Source organism: Pleurodeles waltl, chromosome 6 (genome assembly GCF_031143425.1).
Source record: "Pleurodeles waltl isolate 20211129_DDA chromosome 6, aPleWal1.hap1.20221129, whole genome shotgun sequence".
NCBI classification, from domain to species: Eukaryota; Metazoa; Chordata; class Amphibia; order Caudata; family Salamandridae; genus Pleurodeles; species Pleurodeles waltl.
Window position 1 is genome coordinate 1,404,217,441 of NC_090445.1, and position 18,938 is coordinate 1,404,236,378.

Below are 18,938 nucleotides of genomic sequence, written 5' to 3' on the forward strand. Positions count from 1 at the left end.
CCTGTAATCATTTGACTGCCCTTGCCGGGGCAGATAATACATAGATAATGTCCCCTTGCAATGCCCCCCTGTGTTTTGCTTCTAAGCGCTGTCCAACACATGACTGGAGAAGCTGTCCCACCCAATGGTGCAAATCAACCATTTTAACCACTGTTTCATGCTCAAAATCCTCTGTGAAATAACTGAATACATAGAAATTAAAGTATGAGAGTAGGAAACGTTTATTTCCGTATTTATGCTACAAACTTAAAATCAATGTTCCTTTGTTTTAGTCATATGGTACATCATTCTCCACCCAGAGAAGTAACTACCCATCGTGCTGCATTCCTTTTGTTAGTCTTGGGCTGTTAATGGCACTTTTTATTGTCGCAGGCCAGCAGGTCGTTGGCTAACGGATAACCAAAAAGTCTCAGTTTCTCGGTGCCAATAGCCCATCTTGTGGTACATTGTCAGGTCTGGTCATATGATACAGTAGCAAGTTCTCACGTTGTAGTAAACTAGCAGGCCCTTTTGCTTGTGGTTCACAAGCCGCTCCTCATTTCATACAATAGCATACCCATGATGTGGTACACTTGCCGGTTCTGGTCCCTAGCAGTTCTTGAGCTGTGGTACATTGCAGGTGCTTTGCTTGTGGAACACAAGCAGGCCATCTTTTCATGGAACAATAGCAGGACCCATCCTTGTGTATCACTTTCCGGTTCTTGTCATGTGTTAAGACTACCAAGTCTTGTCCAAGTACTGTGGTACAGCAGCAGGTAGACGGCACTTACTACACTAGTAGGTTCGTATTTCTTCCTATAGTAGCAAGACCTCAATTTGTTGTATACTAGAAGACTGGTCACGTGGTACACTAGCGAATTTACATATGTGTGTTACACAAGCAGTAGACTAATAATTCCCCACCATAGGGATCGCTAGCCAAGTGTATTATTATGGGACAACAGCAGGTGAATTCCACGTACTACATTAGTAAGTTGTGTGTTGGTACACTAGCACATCCAAGTCTATGTTACATTAACAGGTCCTCGTCTCACAGTACACTAGCAATTTCTCACCATGGAATACTAGCCAAGCGTGGTCGTGTGGGACACTGTCAGGGCATGTTTTATGGTACACTACAAGGTCCTCACCTCATAGCACATTAGTTGCTCCTCACGGAAACCTAGCACGTAAAGCGCCTCACTTTGAGCCACACTAGCAGCTAATGCTAGTGTTGTTAATCTTGTGCTCAGGAAGTGAATAGTACTTCTCTGAAACTGGATCCAGTAGAACACTGTCAATGTATGGGCTTCGTCCAGTATTTTAACCTGGCCAGCAAGTTTTAAAAGTCACTCTTTAATTTCCATCATTCTTCTACGAACTGGTACATGTTCAAGTTTACGTCAAACTTTGTGCTACAGTGCAAGTATTAAAATGAAACAGAACATAAAATCTCTTGCCAAGAGTCTATAGATGTTTTGGAATCCTTCTTGCTAAGAGCAGATTCAACAATAAAACCCTAAAAGAATAAAAGAAAAACTGTACAAAGCGGCCCCTTGTCTTCCTTCCAAGCATTGACAGCCACAGCTGTTGAGGCTGCACTAAAGGGTCTTGGCGCCACAGACATGACCTTGGAGAACCTTCTGCCTCTGAACAGCACTAGTCCTGTGACAGCAATACGACCCAGGCCAGGAGAGCTGTCCATCAGCCTCAAAAGTTCTCCTCTTGTAACTGCACAGAATAGTCCCTCATCTCGGGGTCTATGTTCGTCCTTTGAAGGTGTTCATACAGGTGTAGGATCCCGAGAATCGGTGGATTTCTTCCAGGGCCGCTGTAGGCAGGATACTGCAGAGGGAGGAAGTGATACAAACACAATGAGAAGCCATGCCAACCTCAGAGTGCCCTTGCAACACTAGGCAAGGTTATCAATTTGGCCACAGACACCCTTTTTAACTATCCGAGACATCTCATGCCTCCCGCTTCTGATAGTAGACAAAAAGGTTTTCTGCCTAAAACAGGGCTCTATTTAAAATGCTAGCACTACTGATCAAGAAACTGCTGGAGGCTGCTCTATATACGTCCCCATACGCTCTCTCGTTGTACTATTACGTGAAGATCACACTATACAGATTGCGACCTCCTAAGCATCTCTTGATGATCCTGCACAACCTGCACATTATGATCGTTTAGCCTCCAAGCTTCCCTGCACTTGTGGTCACTGAAAGCTGCGTGACAAGCAGTCACACCCCTCCTCCCTCCAACACTAGCCCAGAAACTGACCACCTTCTAATGTAGGACCATAACTGAAAACTGTCATCCACCTCTTGTGCCGAACCCCCTCCATTCATGTGACACCTCTTTCTAAGTGAGAACCACAAATGAAAATAGCCAACCACTCCCTTGTGCACAATCACCTTCATCCACCCGAGTCTTCCTTCTAACGCCACTGGTGGAAGACTGTTTGCAATATTATTAATGCCTGCTGGGGATCTCCCTTAAGTGCAAAAACGGGGGAGGCGGTTGCATGAAGAAGGAACAATATGCTTACTGCAGGTGGGGCTCCTTCGCAATGGCAAAGGCACGTCACCCCACGGCTGAGAGCCAGCAGCTGAAAAATAAATAGCTTACTATCGTTTTATTGTTCAACTGCTGGTTCAGCTAGTGTGTAAAGGGAGGGGCAGGGCTGGGCCATGGGAGGGAGGAGGAGTAGTGGAGTGCACTAAGTGCACATGTATGTTTGGCCAGCCATCTTCGGCTGGCCAAACAGCACACTTAGGTTTCTCAAGCCGTGCTGCACAGCCAGGTTGGAGACACTGCACAGACTCCCATGCAGTGTCTGAGCAGCAGAAAAAGCGTCTCAGATCAATCCTGGCACTGCTATAATGCTAGGTATAGCAGGAGAGCAGCACCAGCATTGCATGTGGAGCCTGTACTGGTGTCCCAGGGAGTCCTGGGACACCAACACCATCTGGAGGGAAGACGAGAAGCGAGGTGGCAGACAGGTAAGTTTTTTTTTATTATTATTTTTTATTTTATTGTTTTCCTTTCTTCTTCCCCGTGACCCCCTACCCCCTTTGAAATTTGTGGTGGCTGCCACTGGCCTACTGGCGCCCTAAATAATTTGTTCCCACTCAGCATACTTTTTATTTTTCTTTGATTTTTTTGACTTTGTTTTAAGAAAAAAGTCACCTGCCCTGACATGCACGGAGTTTTGTCTATGTGTGTCAAGGCAATTGTGAATAGCTGCTACGTTTCCAAAGCCCATGTGTGATGCACCGCTCCAGTTCAGGTTACTTCTTTGAATTCTGGGACTTGTAGTCCTGTTTTATAATGAAATAAACAAGACTACATGTCTCAGAATTCAAAGAAAATACCCGGACTGGAGCAGCACATCATGCATGGACTTGGGAAATTGGCAGGGCTGAACTGTGTGTTTTTCCTTCCCTGGAACAAAATGCCACGCATGGCATTTCCTGGCAGGGAATTCTAGTAATGGTTGCACCTACCTTAATAGTGTGTGCCAGTCCCACTATGACTGTGGACTGGGCTTCGGTTCAAGGGAGGGATGCAAGCTCTGCCAGTGGAAATCTGGCAACTCCACTACTCTAAATGGGGTGAGGGAACTAAGTAAGAGGTTGGGCATCGTGGCCCGCATCCACCAACTTCAAATGACTCTTACATCACCAAAACAACAACTTTTAGTCATTTTTCTGAACCAGTACCACAACTCCAAGTGTGCACGGAGTCGTACAATAGAGCCCAGGAAAGGACCATTTGCCCCAAGTGACAGATTCTTTTGGTGGCCTTAAACAAACAAGAGGGATCCTGATGGGCTAAATGAAGCAGGGTACGGAACTTATGCAACACTCTGTGGTCACAAATGCAAAGCGAGGAAGTGGCACCAACGTCCTGCAAATACGAATGAGCTTTGATCCAGTTACTCACACTAAGAGGAAGGACAGCCTCACTTCCTCTACTTGTAACAAGTTGTTTTTCTACAGTTTCACAACTCGGCTGCTAATCTAGGCACTTTGGTTGGTTCATTTATGTGGTTTATGAAGTGAAGCCCTATGTTTACTGCAATTTACACCATATTAACTATGGACACAAGAACTCGATACAAACCTGAGGGCTTCATGGCCTCTTCCGGGGTGTGAAGCGCTATGTAAATACTACAGTGGTGTACACAACATCTCCCTTGTCTTTCCCCACTCAGAAGCCGTATTGTATTTTCTATTTGCTTTAAAAAATCCACTTTAACTACTGGGCCAAACAAATCAACCAAAGTGATCTCCTCTTTGTTCAGGTTTTCTCTATGGTCAATTTGAGTAATTTGTATTATTTTTTCAGGTTTTGATGCATATTTTAACATCTGAGCAGGGTGGGGATTGCTAATCAGCACTCTGACAGATCCAGAGCAGCACAGTTCTGGGCCACTTCTGAAAAGAGGAATCATTTAAATGGGAAATTGGCAAAACAAAATCAGTACAGCCCGAGGCAGACAAACAGGCTGCATCATGTGAAACAGTTTGAGTCACTGCGTGGAAATGTAAATAGGAACCATGGAACTGAACACAGGATGTGAATCAGGAACCAGGCTGGGGGCAGGACTCTCGAGTCTGAGCGAGATGTTATTACTGGGCAGAAGCTCCAATTCCATCCCATGAGCCATGTGATCTTGACAAGTTCCATGAACTACAAGTAACCATTCAGGTCAGTGCTTCAGTTTCGGTACATTATTGCAGAAAATAGATATTTTCTTCTACAATGTTTACAACAGAAGAAAACTGAAATTGGTAAATCAATCTGCAAGAGATTTATGCAGATCATCTGTGCCATGCGTCTGCTAAATTGAGGAAAGGTCTGAAATGCGCATGCAACAGTGTTGACTGAACAAATACTGCACTGAAAAGCAGAAACGATTAACATGCTCAGTGGATTAATGGATGGCTGTTATTCCCTTGTTTAAACCTATCTTGTGGCAAATATTCTTTGTGGTGGGTCAAAGATAGTTCAATGAATTGCTGTTAGAATGGATCGGCGATCTAACTATTTGAACTGGCATTTAGTAATCAGGTCGCGAGTTTAAACCCCACCATGATTAACTTTGGCATACTTTCGAGGACAGTAAAATGAGTGCTATTAAATTGAATAATTGGGACCCCTGTTATTTGCAAGGCTTAAAAATTGCAGCAATTGCAGCTGTGTACTTTAAAAGGCTATGCAAAGCAAATTATTATAAGTAAGGGTCAATTTTTAATACTTGGTTATCAGTTACATGTGCTGGGAAAAAAACTAGTTTTCTACAGTTGTGAAAAGTTATCCTGCGGCCTAGTTTCCTTTAAGATGTGACAATCCAAGATTCCCCGAGTTTTTTTGAAGTCCAGAATAATAGCTGCTTCTTAGTGAAGCATATTTATTGTGCGTGATGGGTTTCTGCTGTAAACATTCAGAAGGGTTGATAATATTGTTCTGGTTGTGATTTTCAGGGCCAGCAAGTTAAGAATGGCTTTCCCTCCCATTTTTGTGGTAGTGATAGATGCAAAAGACTGGCATACTGATTTTACGACACATCTACCAAGTTTTGCAAACGACATCTTATGTAGCAGCGAAAGATTATTAAAGTCTATTTGACAGCTTCGGTGATTGTTGCTTACGGTTTATTATGGTGCAAATTCCTAAAATACCCAGACGTGTGAGATGGTCATGATATCCTCATATAACATTTGAGAAACTCGGTGAATTCTCTTTGAATGTAAGAATGTCCATATTTGCTATAGTTCACTTTTTATGCTAAAGGACTATTTGACGTCCATTATAACTATAATATGCTCAAGTCACAACATAAAGTGCTCATGAACAAAACGTAGTAAATATAGCTCAGTATTGTTTATTCTGAGAGATGCGACGCTACAGTATCAACCACCGCTACATGCTCGTTTGCTTCTTTTTAAAACGTGTCGCTCATTAAGCTTAGACATACTTTACACTATATGAATTCACCAGAAAGAGGCAGATAAAAATTGCTGCTAGTTACTTTGCTAGCCCATAGGGAGCCCCCCTTTAATACCATCATTCTTGAGCATAATCATGTGTTTTTAACGTTCCTGCTGTTGAAAAGAGGGTCAGTTCTTAGAAGGTAATTTGCCATGCTATTTGGGAAGCCTTCATAGGACAAGAGACTGGACAATTGCCATTCATCCTTTATGCACTAGGTTCGGGGAGGATATTTACCTTTTTAAGATAACAAGTAGATGCATGGTCCAAGGAAGGAGGAGAATGGCCTGGTTCAATTTAACTGCTTCCACAGTCTTCCGGGCCACCATCTCTGGTTTCAGGGATGGAAAAAGGTTGGGAAACCTAAAAAAAAACGCAGCACAAGTTATTTTAGAAACGCCAATGGTGTGGAATATTGTTTTAGCTGTGAATCAATTTGTGGACTTTATAACTGATATCAGGGATTTCAAACTTAGCCACGCACTAGTAGCTATGCCGTTCTATATCAGTTTGTTTTCTACAAGTAAAGTTTCTGTGAACTGTCAGAGCAAGTCAGGTTCATTCACACAAGTCTGTTGACCCCCATTTGAGGTTCTTCTTCACATCCAAATGACATGTCTGCAGCCTACTGTACTCTGGTGGCTGAAGGGCAAAGTTTTGAGACACATATAAGGCCAATTTAGCAAGTCAAATATTTTTCATCACTCCAAGTCTCCTCCACTCTTTCCTTACCAAGCCCAATACCACTCCGTCCCGAGTGGACAGGAGTGGGCTGTGGCTATACCATGGACACAAAACAATAACTATACTTTTCTGCACCTCTGTCACATGAAGTTCCTTTACACCTGATGTGTGCCTGAGTAACCTAAAGTATTTTAAATTTCCCAGAAGCAGTAAGGGGTGCTTTTAAAGCATTCAGGGTATTGTATACCTGCATTTATTTGAACTTCCTCCAACTACAAATAATGAGGCATTTGTAAAGGCCACACTAGCACACACCCAAAATTGTAGTAATTATCCACTATACATATAGTATAGCCATGCTTGTGGTTCATTTTTAAGTCCCACGTAACCACTCTGAGTAATAAAAGCACATGTCTGCTGGATATGCCACCGTTTTGGAGGAAGGATTGTGGAAGGGGCCAAGATATTAGATGCTATAGACCAGTTTCCATTTTATCACTCCTCTGTCTTAGTAAAAGGGCTATATTTCATACTTCAGCATGCAATATGGGGCCTCCCTGCTAGAGGCAGAGTTAGCACCGACTCAGTTAGCCTCCACATAGCATTTGTCCTTATAAGAACCAGAAAAGCACAGGCATGTTTTTTACTGTATAAGATTTCACTCTCTTTCAATAAGCAGATGTTTCTAGTCAAGTATGACTGAGATCCCAGATATTCGCACTTGTAAAAAAGTAGGTAAGAAAAACCTAAATTGATTTCTGGAAGTCGAGCTTGAGCTGTAGTAAAGGAGATTAATACACAACAGTGTAAGACAATCAGTGGTGGGACGAAATCCGTTGCTTATTGGTTGTCGGACTAATGGGCTGAGCTGGCACTTACCTCACTTTCATGCCTTGAAACATCTCCGTGCTGGTGTGGAATGGTAAGACTGTGGTGGCATGGACACCGGGGCAATCCAACAGCCCTAAAGTCAAGCTCTCCATAAAGGCAAAGGAGGAGGACTTTGACGTGCAGTAATCGATGGCACCAGGAATGGCAGATAAGGCCAGGACGGAGTTCAAACACACAATGTGGCCGTTTTGCAGCTCCAGCATTCTTGGGAGGAAAGCTTTAGTGGTCTAAAACAACGCAGAAAAATGCTGTATGAGCTCCAAGAAGTAACAATAGTGTCACAACAAGTTAAGCGAAGCCTGGATCTCTGGGTGTTTCAGTAACATCTGATGTTATCATAATAGTTGATCTTAACTGAAACAGGCTTTATTTTCCAGAAAGTAAAACTCGTGTAAGTGACCAGTATCTGTTTTTCTCACAAAATGAGGTGACCATACGATTTCTGCCTGCCATGGATTCTTCTTCCCCTTTTATCTCTGGACTCTCTGACCTTGTGCTTGGGATGTGGACATTCAACAATGAATTGTGATTGATATAGCAAGCATCTTAAAAGTTAATATGCATTTATTCTTTAGGTCTGCTCTTTCGGGCTACAATGGTACATATTGTATTTTTTACTATATGCCAAAGGGCAACTATGTTACACTTTTCTGATCTTCTCCTAAATCTGTACTTCTAGATAGTATGCGTCCTACTCCACGTTATTATTAGCTCTCTCAGATGTGAAAATCAGATAGCATTAATTGTTAGGAAAGTCAGTAGTCTTAGTTTTATCATCAGGTCACAATTTCCGATAACCTCAAAAATCCACACAGGTGAAATCGGGGCAGACACTAGCAGAATACAGTGATGAACAATATAATCGAAAGGTTCAGCCCTACCAGTGTATGCTAATGGATATGTGCCAATGGACAGGATTTAGGCCTTTCCAGGGAAAACAATGTCCAGAAGTTCCTGGTTAATGGAAATTGGACCTAATTTGAAATTACCTTGTGTTGCTTAGAGCAATGAGTATGACAATTTTCTGCTTTACCTTTTGTCTTCGAAAGGGGGTCTGCTTGCCATGTGGAACTAAGTTTTTGAAAATTGTGTTTTCAGTTAACAAGCGTCAACCTTTCGAGGCCAGGGACATTTGGAAAAATGCACTGGAACCATAAATTCAAGACCACTGTGTATAAGAAAAAAAACACTTCACAAGTAGATGTCAGGATTTAAAATGATTAGTGCACAGACTGAAGTCTAGAAGTAGCATAATTATTTAACAGTCGTTCGCTTTTAAAAAAAAAAACATGCTGAAGCGATTATGTAGCTAAACTCTGAATCGAGCCTTTGTGCATTCCTAGCACGTTCAAATACAGGGAACGTAAGCCAAGTTTAAGCCTGTGCATCGGTGCTTCTGAGAGATCCGTCTCCATATGTTACTTCGCTTAGCTGTGCAATGGAAAACACACCGACCGCAGGCGGCATATTTTATTTCATAGGCTATATAACTTGTCAGCTAACGCTCTCAACATGGGCGCCCTTCCTTCACTATGCAACGGCCATAGAATGCGAGGGTGACATACTGCTGCGTTTGGCGTCACTGGGTCGTCTGTCTGACGCGGCCCAATGCCGAGCACACCGTGGCACTAGCCACACACAAATAACACAATTTTATGCAGGCAGTAAAGGAAGGAGCTTGGATTCAGTTGCCACTGTGTGAAAACAATTGACTGCAACTTGGCAAATGCCACCGAAATCCACTGAGCATGTATTTTATAAATCCCAGTTCTCCTTTCACAACTTACTGAATTACTAAAGGCTCACACACCATGAACAGGCATAATTGATTATTGAATCAAATTCGGAATTTTGATTGGGTGGCATAGCCCGAGTGAGACAAATGTCTTTTTCAAGGTCGTTGTAAACCAGACCACACTTTCTCCATCTCAGCCAACATTTCGAGCACAAATCAGCTCCAAGTCCTTCAGGGAAGGTTGACTGGTATGCACATACAACGTACATTTCTTATTTTCTCTTGAATGAATGGAAATGGCTGTTAGTGTGGAAGTGTGCAATCTGTCAGTAGTGAAGTAGAGCACTTACGTTGGTGTCTCTTAATTCTAATCATTAACCATGCTAACGAATGCCCGTGATTGGTTGACTGAAATGTCAAATTAAAGAGGTTGGTTAACAGCCTCTCGAAATTCATCTTAAAATAATAGTTATCAGTTCTCTTCACTTGTGTGTAGACATCATCCTTCATGACAACTATACTTTGTTCTTTCTTTTTTGCACAGCTTAGATATCGTGATGCATGCTTTTTCTACATGTATTGTTATGGTATGAGGCCTTATTAAAAGAATATAATTCTCTAAGATTTCTGCTGTGCATGGACAGGCAGTTGCTGCTTCAAGCCATCTGCTTCAACGTGCTGTCGGGCGAGGTTAGGGCTAGAATTCAGAAGGCCTCCAGATGACTAGAGGAAAAAATAGAGACTATTTTTGTGTGCTGGATGCTGGACTTGTATTGTGATAAAATGTTATTCAGAGTGGCATGTGCAGAGTACAACCATTGGACTGTGTTGGACAGATCATCAGTGAAACTGCAGCAGCCACAAAGGTTTGTGGGCAGGAGCGCGGCCCAGCCCGTGCACAAAACCAGGACTACTGTGAGGGAGATGGCAAATTGCTTATCCCAACTTCTCTGCCCTCCACTGTTGTGACATCCCATACCCCATGGCCCCTGACCTCCATTGAACCAGTCTTGGTATCTTCCACCTGCTCACAACAGGCAGAAAATGTCAACAGATTTCTTCCTAGAACTGGCTAATAAACACCTGAAAAAGTCCTACTATTCCAACACTTTCTACCAATTCCAACACAACACTTGTACATGCCATATTTTACCACTGGGATTCAAGCCGAATCTGGAGATTGCACCCCCTCAGAATTCTTGTACCAAACTCGTGGTAAATGAGATCATTAGTCTCCTGCTCTGTTGTGTGTGCATAAGCACAGTTTAATTCCGGTGCACTATTTCTACTTGCTGGATGTTCTTGTTCTCTAATACACGCAAGCCCTGAAAGAATTTCTCCTGCAGATGTGGTTTTATTCTGAATATGTGAGGAAGGAGGCTTTGAACGAATTACATGCGTCTAACCCAGGATAATGATTATATTAACTACTTACATGGCACAATTGCAACACAACAACAGTATGCTAATATCTTTACTCCTCTTCTTACCCAAAATTGACCCAGCGTGTTAACATGTTGGGATTTAAGAAGTGCATCATCGTCACTGTCCATCAGGCTTTTCCCATGAACCACTGCTGCGTTGTTGACCAAGATGGTAACATCGCCCACCTGCCAAAAAGAATAATACGGACTAGTTAAAAACAGATACTTCACCAATCTTTTGCAGCATCCCCTAACATGGCGTTGTTTCATATTCTAGATATAACAACTGTTATCTTTGTTTGAACCTCTGAAATTTATTAAAAAATACAGCACTTGCTGGGCCATAGATACCTATTTTTTCCATCTAAGGATTCTCCATGGAAAGATTAGCTTCTAAACAGCATCAATGCATTTCCTTTTGCCGAGTCAGAAAGTCTACACATGATTTAGAAAAAGACAACACCCATGAAAAAGTCCTCAGTAGAAAAGTAAAATAAAATATAAATAGAAGGAAGATGGAGCCATATCAGTGGCTTATTTACAAGATCAAATACAGTTAACAAATATGTATACGTTTCTGTAATATTATTCATCCAGCACTATGCACCCTCTCCATGAACATGTGCCAGTGTGCATCAATCAAACGATTTACAATGTAACCATCAAACATACATACAAAAAGCAAACTACAAATTACAGTAAACCGAGTTTGCCTTTGTTATATAGATAGTGCAAAATGCTTTGAGGTCTTTCTTGGAGGTGACATGTAGTTTCCTTTTTCTCAGATTTGGGCTTAATCATGTTCCTGGTGCAGCATTTGTAGCTACATTGTTCAACATATCTTGCAATGTATTATCTAGCCTGGACAATGCTGGTTTTAAGCTTCAATTATTGAGATTTATTCCTAAAGGGCACTTTTATTAGACTGATATTAAAATTTGACAGACTGTGTTCAGCAGACAAACACGGTATTGAAATTTTTGACGCAAGTTTCACATGGTTGGGACCAGCTGCGGCCCGTCCTAAGGGGTGAAGGGGCCTCGCCCCCTAAATGTTTGCCAAACAAGAGAAGTCTCTGTGAGGCTGAGCAGACACTTTGGCCCATATTTATACTTTTTTAGCGCCGCATTTGCATTATTTTTTGATGCAAAAGCGGTGCAAACTTACAAAATACAAATTTATTTTGTAAGTTTGAGCCACATTTGCGTCAAAAAGTGGCACAAATGTGGCGCTAACAAAATATAAATATGGGCCTTTATTTTCAGGTCAGGCAGCCAGGTGCTAGACATGAGTAAAATGCCAGGCTGAAGATGTCAAAGCTCCTCTGGGCATGACCTCCTAAGTGTGGCACAGCACCATTAGGCCCTCCTGCTAATAACGAGGGTGAGAATCACTGATTGCCTCGGACCTGGGTGCTTTAGTTTTAAGCCCTAATGTGCCCAGAACATCAATCACTGACACCCCGTCACAGAGTGGAGTCGGCAACTCTCACTGACCCCATCTCACTCTGTAATGAGGAAGGAACTGCTGCCTCCCTTATTGGCTGAGCTATGGTCAACCAATGAGAGAAGGTAGCAGTCCCAACCCGCCTGGGACCTCCAAGGCAGAGCTGCGCAGGTGTGATGTTTACTTCAATTTTTTGTGCAAGCATGTGTGTCTATGTATGAATATTTGGGAGTGAGTGTTGTGAGTGGATATGTGTGCGTGTGTGTGTGTGTGCACCCATACATTTATGAATGCATAGGTGTGAGTGGGTGTTATGCATGCGTCTGCCCACCTCTGTTCTAAAATGACTGGCCACCACTGGTTGGAACACTTCAGAACTCAAATGAGTGTAACCACTCAGACTTTCAGCACCTGAAATGAAACTTATACTTATAGAGCACACAATTGCCCAGAGGTGTCTTGACGCTGCCACTACCTCAAGATATAAAGATGGAGACTTGACAAGAATAACTATTGAAGAACAACCACATTTTTAGAGCTTTCTTGACCTGGTGGAACTCAGTCATTTTCTTGAGTTTAAGAGGAAGGCTGCTCCACTGTTTAGCAGTGCTTGAACGTTTTGCTATAAAGCTACTATTGATATTTTTCTAAAGGAAGGCATATTATTTCAGATTTTCCATAATTATTATAGGAAAGTAGCACATTTCTAGCACAGTTACCCCTGGTTGGTGTCAGTGTATTTAGATTGTGGTACACTGGGATCCTGCTAACCAGGACCCCAAGGTCAGTGCTCTCTCCCCTAAATTTGGTTACATGGTAACTTTTACACCCCACAGTTGGTTGGCATGCTGGTGCACCCATCTAAGTCCCTGATATATAGTACTAAGGTACCCAGGGCATTAGTACACCAGGGGTCTCCCAAGGGCTGCAGCGTGTATTATGCCACCCATGGAAGCCCATGCTAACTGTGTCTGCAGTCCTGCCATTGAAGCTTGCGTGAAATTGAGCATTCACCTTTCACTTTAGATATAAGGCTTGCCTTATATCACAGTCACTGCACTCGGACACTGTAAGTCACCGCTATTATAGGCCCTTCAGCCCAAGGGCAAGGTGCATGGTCCTGAGTGTGAAGGCACCCCTGCATGAGTAGAGGTGCCCCTACAAACCTCAGACACCATTCCCTGGGCTTTGTAAGTGTGGGCAAGCCATTTTAAGGTATGTAGTGGACACTGGTCAACACGAGTAGTCCAACTACATAATTGCTTCAACGAACCTAGGCATGTTTGGTATCAAACATGTCGGAATCATGCAACTACACAATTCCAGTCTTAACTGCATGATACCATGTACTCTGGGGGTTCCATTGCAGACTCACCCAGATCTGCCTGCACAGATTTACAGGGTCCGCATGTCAGCCCGCACTGCTGCCGACCCTAGAAACTCTTCTGCCCTCCTGCTGATGAGCCTAACTCAAACAGGAGAAGGCAGAACAAAAAATTTCATGTAGGGAAAAAGTGTGATCACCTCTCCCCTAAAAATGGGTGTCTCCGGGCTGGGTGGGGTGGGCGCTCAGCACCACCAGACTGATTTGAAAGGCACATTTGTTGCCCTCCTTGCATAAACCTGATTTGCACCTGGGAGCATCTGACTATTAAGCCAGGTGGGTGACGTCACTGACCCCCTCTGATAGGTGGGTCACTGCAGATAGTTTCCAACCCCCTTTTAGGGTTACGTAAGGGCTCCCCTGAGGGTGGGTCCCCAGATTCGTCGAGCAAGACTCTATAAAGGAACTCTCTGCAAGACTTTTCTTCCCCTGGCCTTCAGAACCGGTGCTGGTCTGCCCTACGAACTGAAAAAAGACATTTCCAGTTGGGAGGGCTCCCACTGCAACATTATTTATCTGGCTCTTGCAAGAATTCTGCAACATCCGTGGCTGTGCATCCTCCAGGGTCACAAGGACTCTATGTGCATCATGAAGCAAGAAGGAATCTCCCTTGGAGTGAAGACGTCACTCCCCTGTATCCACAGGCACCTCAAGATAAAAATGAGCGGCTAGTGGATCCTGCTGTACCACAGACATTGAAAGGCTCTGCACCATAGGACGTGGTTCTGTGATCCCCTCTGGGTCCAACTTGTCTTATGACCAACTTGGGAGACAGTGGGCCATTGTTGCAGCCACTGGAACGGAATGGAACACCTGTGCACAGCTGTTGCTCTTACCAAGGCTTGTTGGCTCTTCCTCTAAGAGATATTCAAGCTCCAAAAAGCCTTAGCTTCCTGCACCCTGCAACTCCAAGAACAGCCTCCATCCTGCAACTCGTGCCGCTGAGTCCTCCCTGTGGCGGCTCCAATGATTCCTGGTGGCTCTCTAGTGTGCTGAGGGTCAGCCCTCACTCACCTCCAAAGGTTGAGTCTCTTGGACCTTGTGGTCCCCAAAAACCTGAAAACTTCTCTGCAGCTTCTTTTGTATTTGCCAATGCTTGCTGGTTGTCCTGCTGACCGCTGACACTCCTGCAATCTGGTGACCTAAGTGGAACAGCTTGTGGGCAACTCCAAGGACTGCCTGCATCCCCTGGACTCCGCAGCCGGACTTCTTCCTTCACCGACCGGCAGAGACTTCACCTTTTAGGAGGGTGGGCATTGCCTACCTGCACCACCTGGACATCTCATAGTGTTCTGGACTCTGTCCCTTTCTTTTTCAGGTTCTTCTTGTCTGGAATCCATCCCTGGGTTCCATCGACCTGATCCATGGGTCGCAACAGCAGCTGGACAAACAAGGCTCCCATTGACTCCAACGAAGGTTTCCAACGTTACTTCACCCCTGGGCTTCCTGTTATAGATACTCCACTCTTCTGTCTATCCACGGGTGGGGGCGGTATCCAAACTTCCTTGTGCTAACTGGCTTCCTCGGGGTCCTCTGGGAAGGGTCCTGAATCCTATCAACTCCAACAGCGACTTCCTATGTTAGCCTATGGGATGACTGGGAAGAAAACCACTCAGCACCCGGCACTTAGCACACTTCTGGCACTTACCTTGGGTGTTTTCATACTTTCCGTGCTCTTAGCCTCCTAACAGTATCACTATGGGTTGCCTGGACTCAGTATAAGGTGCCACACCAAAAATGTACACTATAAACTGAGTTAGTCTCCTACAATTATAATCAGGAATTTTAAAGTGTTCTGAAAAGTGCAAAACCTGCACGAGTTATAGAAAAACACACTGAAATCAAGAAAATTAGTACATGAAGACAAGTCAGATCAATAAGAAAAGCATGGAACTCCCAAATCTCTTGCCCATCATGTTTGACACTTGGGCCCTCGTCTGGCGGTCTACTGACCGCCAGACTTGCGGTGGCAGTCCCACCGCCGCCGGGCCGAAGGTGAAGACCCCCAATATTACGAGTGTGGCGGTTTGGCCTGTGCCAAACCGCCACTTTCCGGTTCCTACCGTCAGGGCGGTCGGACCGCTGGGCCGGAGGTAAGCATCTCCGACCTGGCGGTCCACCAAAGACCTCCTTCCACCAAGGATTTCGTGGCGGTAGCACGAAATCCCTTGTGGAAGGGCTACAGATGACAGGAATTTGCATTCCTGTCACCGGTAGATGACCCCCCCATCTACCCAAGATTCCCCCATCCCCCTTCCCTTACATTACCACCACCCACCCACTGAACCCTCAGTACCTCCACACCCCTGCTCCCAATAACTCCCCTACCCCCGCATACACGTACTTACCCCATCCCGATCCCTGTATTAATCCCTGCATACACGCACGCACCCACAGACATGCACACCCTGACACTCACTCACTCTCACAACACCCGCTGTAAGGAAATGCCTCCTTGGCATGGTTATCCCCTGACTTTTTGCCTTTGCTGATGCCAAGTTATGATTTGAAAGTGTGCTGAGGCCTGCTAACCAGGCCCCAGTACCAGTGTTCTTTCCCTAAACTGTACCTTTGTCTCCACAATTGGCACAACCCTGGCACCCAGGCAAGTCCCTTGTAACAGGTACACCTGGTACCAAGGGCCCTGATGCCAGGGAAGGTCTCTAAGGGCTGCAGCATGTCTTATGCCACCCTGGGGACCCCTCACTCAGCACATGCACACAGCTTGCCAGCTTGTGTGTGCTGGTGGGGAGAAAATGACTAAGTCGACATGGCACTCCCCTCAGAATGCCATGCCAACCTCATACTGCCTATGGCATAGATAAGTCACCCCGCTAGCATGCCTTACAGCCCTAAGGCAGGGTGCACTATACCACAGGTGAGGGCATAGGTGCATGAGCACTATGCCCCTACAGTGTATAAGCAAAACCTTAGACATTGTAAGTGCAGGGTAGCCATAAGAGTATATGGTCTGGGAGTCTGTCATACACGAACTCCACAGCACCATAATGGCTACACTGAAAACTGGGAAGTTTGGTATCAAACTTCTCAGCACAATAAATGCACACTGATGCCAGTGTACATTTTATTGTGAAATACACCCAGAGGGCATCTTAGGGATGCCTCCTGAAAACATACCCGACTTCCAGTGTGGGCTCTGTAGTTTTTGCCAGCCTGCCACACACCAGACATGTTGCTGGCCACTCGGGGAGAGTGCCTTTGTCACTCTGTGGCCAGGAACAAAGCCTATACTGGGTGGAGGTGCTCCTCACCTCCCCCTGCAGGAACTGTAACACCTGGCGGTGAGCCTTAAAGGCTCACCCATTTTGTTACAACGCCACAGGGCATCCCAGCTAGTGGAGATGCCCGCCCCTCCGGCCACTGCCCCCACTTTTGGCAGCAAGGCTGGAGGAGATAATGAGAAAAATAAGGAGGAGTCACTCCCCAGTCAGGACAGCCCCTACGGTGTCCTGAGCTGAGGTGACTCTGACTTTTAGAAATCCTCCATCTTACAGATGGAGGATTCCCCCAACAGGATTAGGGATGTGCCCCCCTCCCCACAGGGAGGAGGCACAAAGATGGTGTAGCCACCCTCAAGGCCAGTAGCCATTGGCTACTGCCCTCCCAGACCAAAACACACCCCTAAATTGAGTATTTAGGGGCTCCCAGAACTAAGGAAGAGAGATTTCTGCAACCTAAAGACGAAGAAGGACTGCTGACCTGAAGCCCTGCAGAGAAGACGGAGACGACAACTGCTTTGGCCCCAGCCCTACCGGCCTGTCTCCCCACTTCAAGAAAAACTGCAACAGCGACGCATCCAACAGGGACCAGCGACCTCTGAAGCCTCAGAGGACTGCCCTGCATCTAAAAGGACCAAGAAGCTCCCGAGAACAGCGGCCCTGTTCAACAAAACTGCAACTTTGCAACAAAGAATCAACTTTTAAAGACCACACGTTTCCCACCGGAAGCATGAGACTTTCCACTCTGCACCCGACGCCCCCGGCTCGAACTGCGGAAAACCAACACTACAGGGAGGACTCCCCGGCAACTGCGAGCCCGTGAGTAGCCAGAGTTGACCCCCCTGAAAACCCCACAGCGACGCCTGCAGAGGAAATCCAAAGGCTCCCCCTGACCGCGACTGCCTGCTTCAAGGAACCCGACGCCTGGAAACCACACTGCACCCGCAGCCCCCAGGACCTGAAGGAACCGAACTCCAGTGCAGGAGCGACCCCCAGGCGACCCTCTGCCTAGCCCAGGTGGTGGCTACCCCGAGGAGCCCCCCCTGTGCCTGCCTGCATCGTTGAAGAGACCCCCGGGTCTCCTAATTGATTCCTATTGAAAACCCGACGCCTGTTTGCACTCTGCACCTGGCCGCCCCTGTGCCACTGAGGGTGTACTTTCTGTGCCTGCTTGTGTCCCCCCGGTGCCCTACAAACCCCCCTGGTCTGCCCTCCGAAGTCGCGAGTACTTACCTGCTGGCAGACTGGAACCGAGGCACCCCTATTTCCATTGAAGCCTATGAGTTTTGGGCACCACTTTGACCTCTGCACCTGACCGGCCCTGAGCCGCTGGTGTGGTAACTTTGGGGTTGCCTTGAACCCCCAACGGTGGGCTACCTTGGACCCAACTTTGAACCCTGTAAGTGTTTTACTTACCTGTGAACTTAACATTTACTTACCTCCCCTGGGAACTGTTGATTTTTGCACCCAGTGTCCACTTTTAAAATGGCTTATTGCCATTGTTGCCAAAACTGTACATGCTATTGTGATAGTTCAAAGTTCCTAAGATACCTGAGTGAAATACCTTTCATTTAAAGTATTGTTTGTAAATCTTGAACCTGTGGTTCTTAAAATAAACTAAGAAAATATATTTTTCTATATAAAAACCTATTGGCCTGGAATTTGTCTTTGAGTGTGTGTTCCTCATTTATTGCCTGTGTGTGTACAACAAATGCTAAACACTACCCTCTGATAAGCCTACTGCACGACCACACTACCACAAAATAGAGCATTAGAAGTATCTCTTTTTGCCACTACCTTACCCCTAAGGGGACTCTGTGCACACTATTTCTTACTTTGAAATAGTATATACAGAGCCAACTTCCTACACCCGTACACTCACACTCACATACGCAACAACCCCCAAATCCATACACACATACACGCACAACACCCCCACTCACACACACCCTCACTACTTCACCCCCATTGACACACTCCACTCCATCCCCTCCTTTCCTCAACGTACATACACACACAACCGCCACCCCTGTCTACATGCATGCACACACGCACCCCGACTCAGCATTCACATTCACCCACACGCATCACCATCACCACATTTACACACACACACATGCACGCACAAACACTCTCCCTAGCTCCCCCTCATTAATGAC

The 18,938-nt window shown here is 45.3% G+C and overlaps 1 protein-coding gene across 1 annotated transcript in view; it reads right to left on the reverse strand.

The window, feature by feature from the left end:
- Window positions 1-203: 203 nt before the first annotated feature.
- The window catches only part of DHRS3 (dehydrogenase/reductase 3), a 76,133-nt gene continuing 57,398 nt past the window's right edge, over window positions 204-18,938 (reverse strand). The window contains exons 3-6 of the mRNA XM_069240752.1: window positions 10,777-10,896; window positions 7,540-7,778; window positions 6,214-6,339; window positions 204-1,824 (exon numbers count right to left, since the gene is read on the reverse strand). Coding sequence (XP_069096853.1) covers window positions 1,740-1,824; window positions 6,214-6,339; window positions 7,540-7,778; window positions 10,777-10,896 — 570 coding nt within the window. The 3' untranslated portion in view covers window positions 204-1,739. The remainder of the gene's footprint in view (window positions 1,825-6,213; window positions 6,340-7,539; window positions 7,779-10,776; window positions 10,897-18,938) is intronic.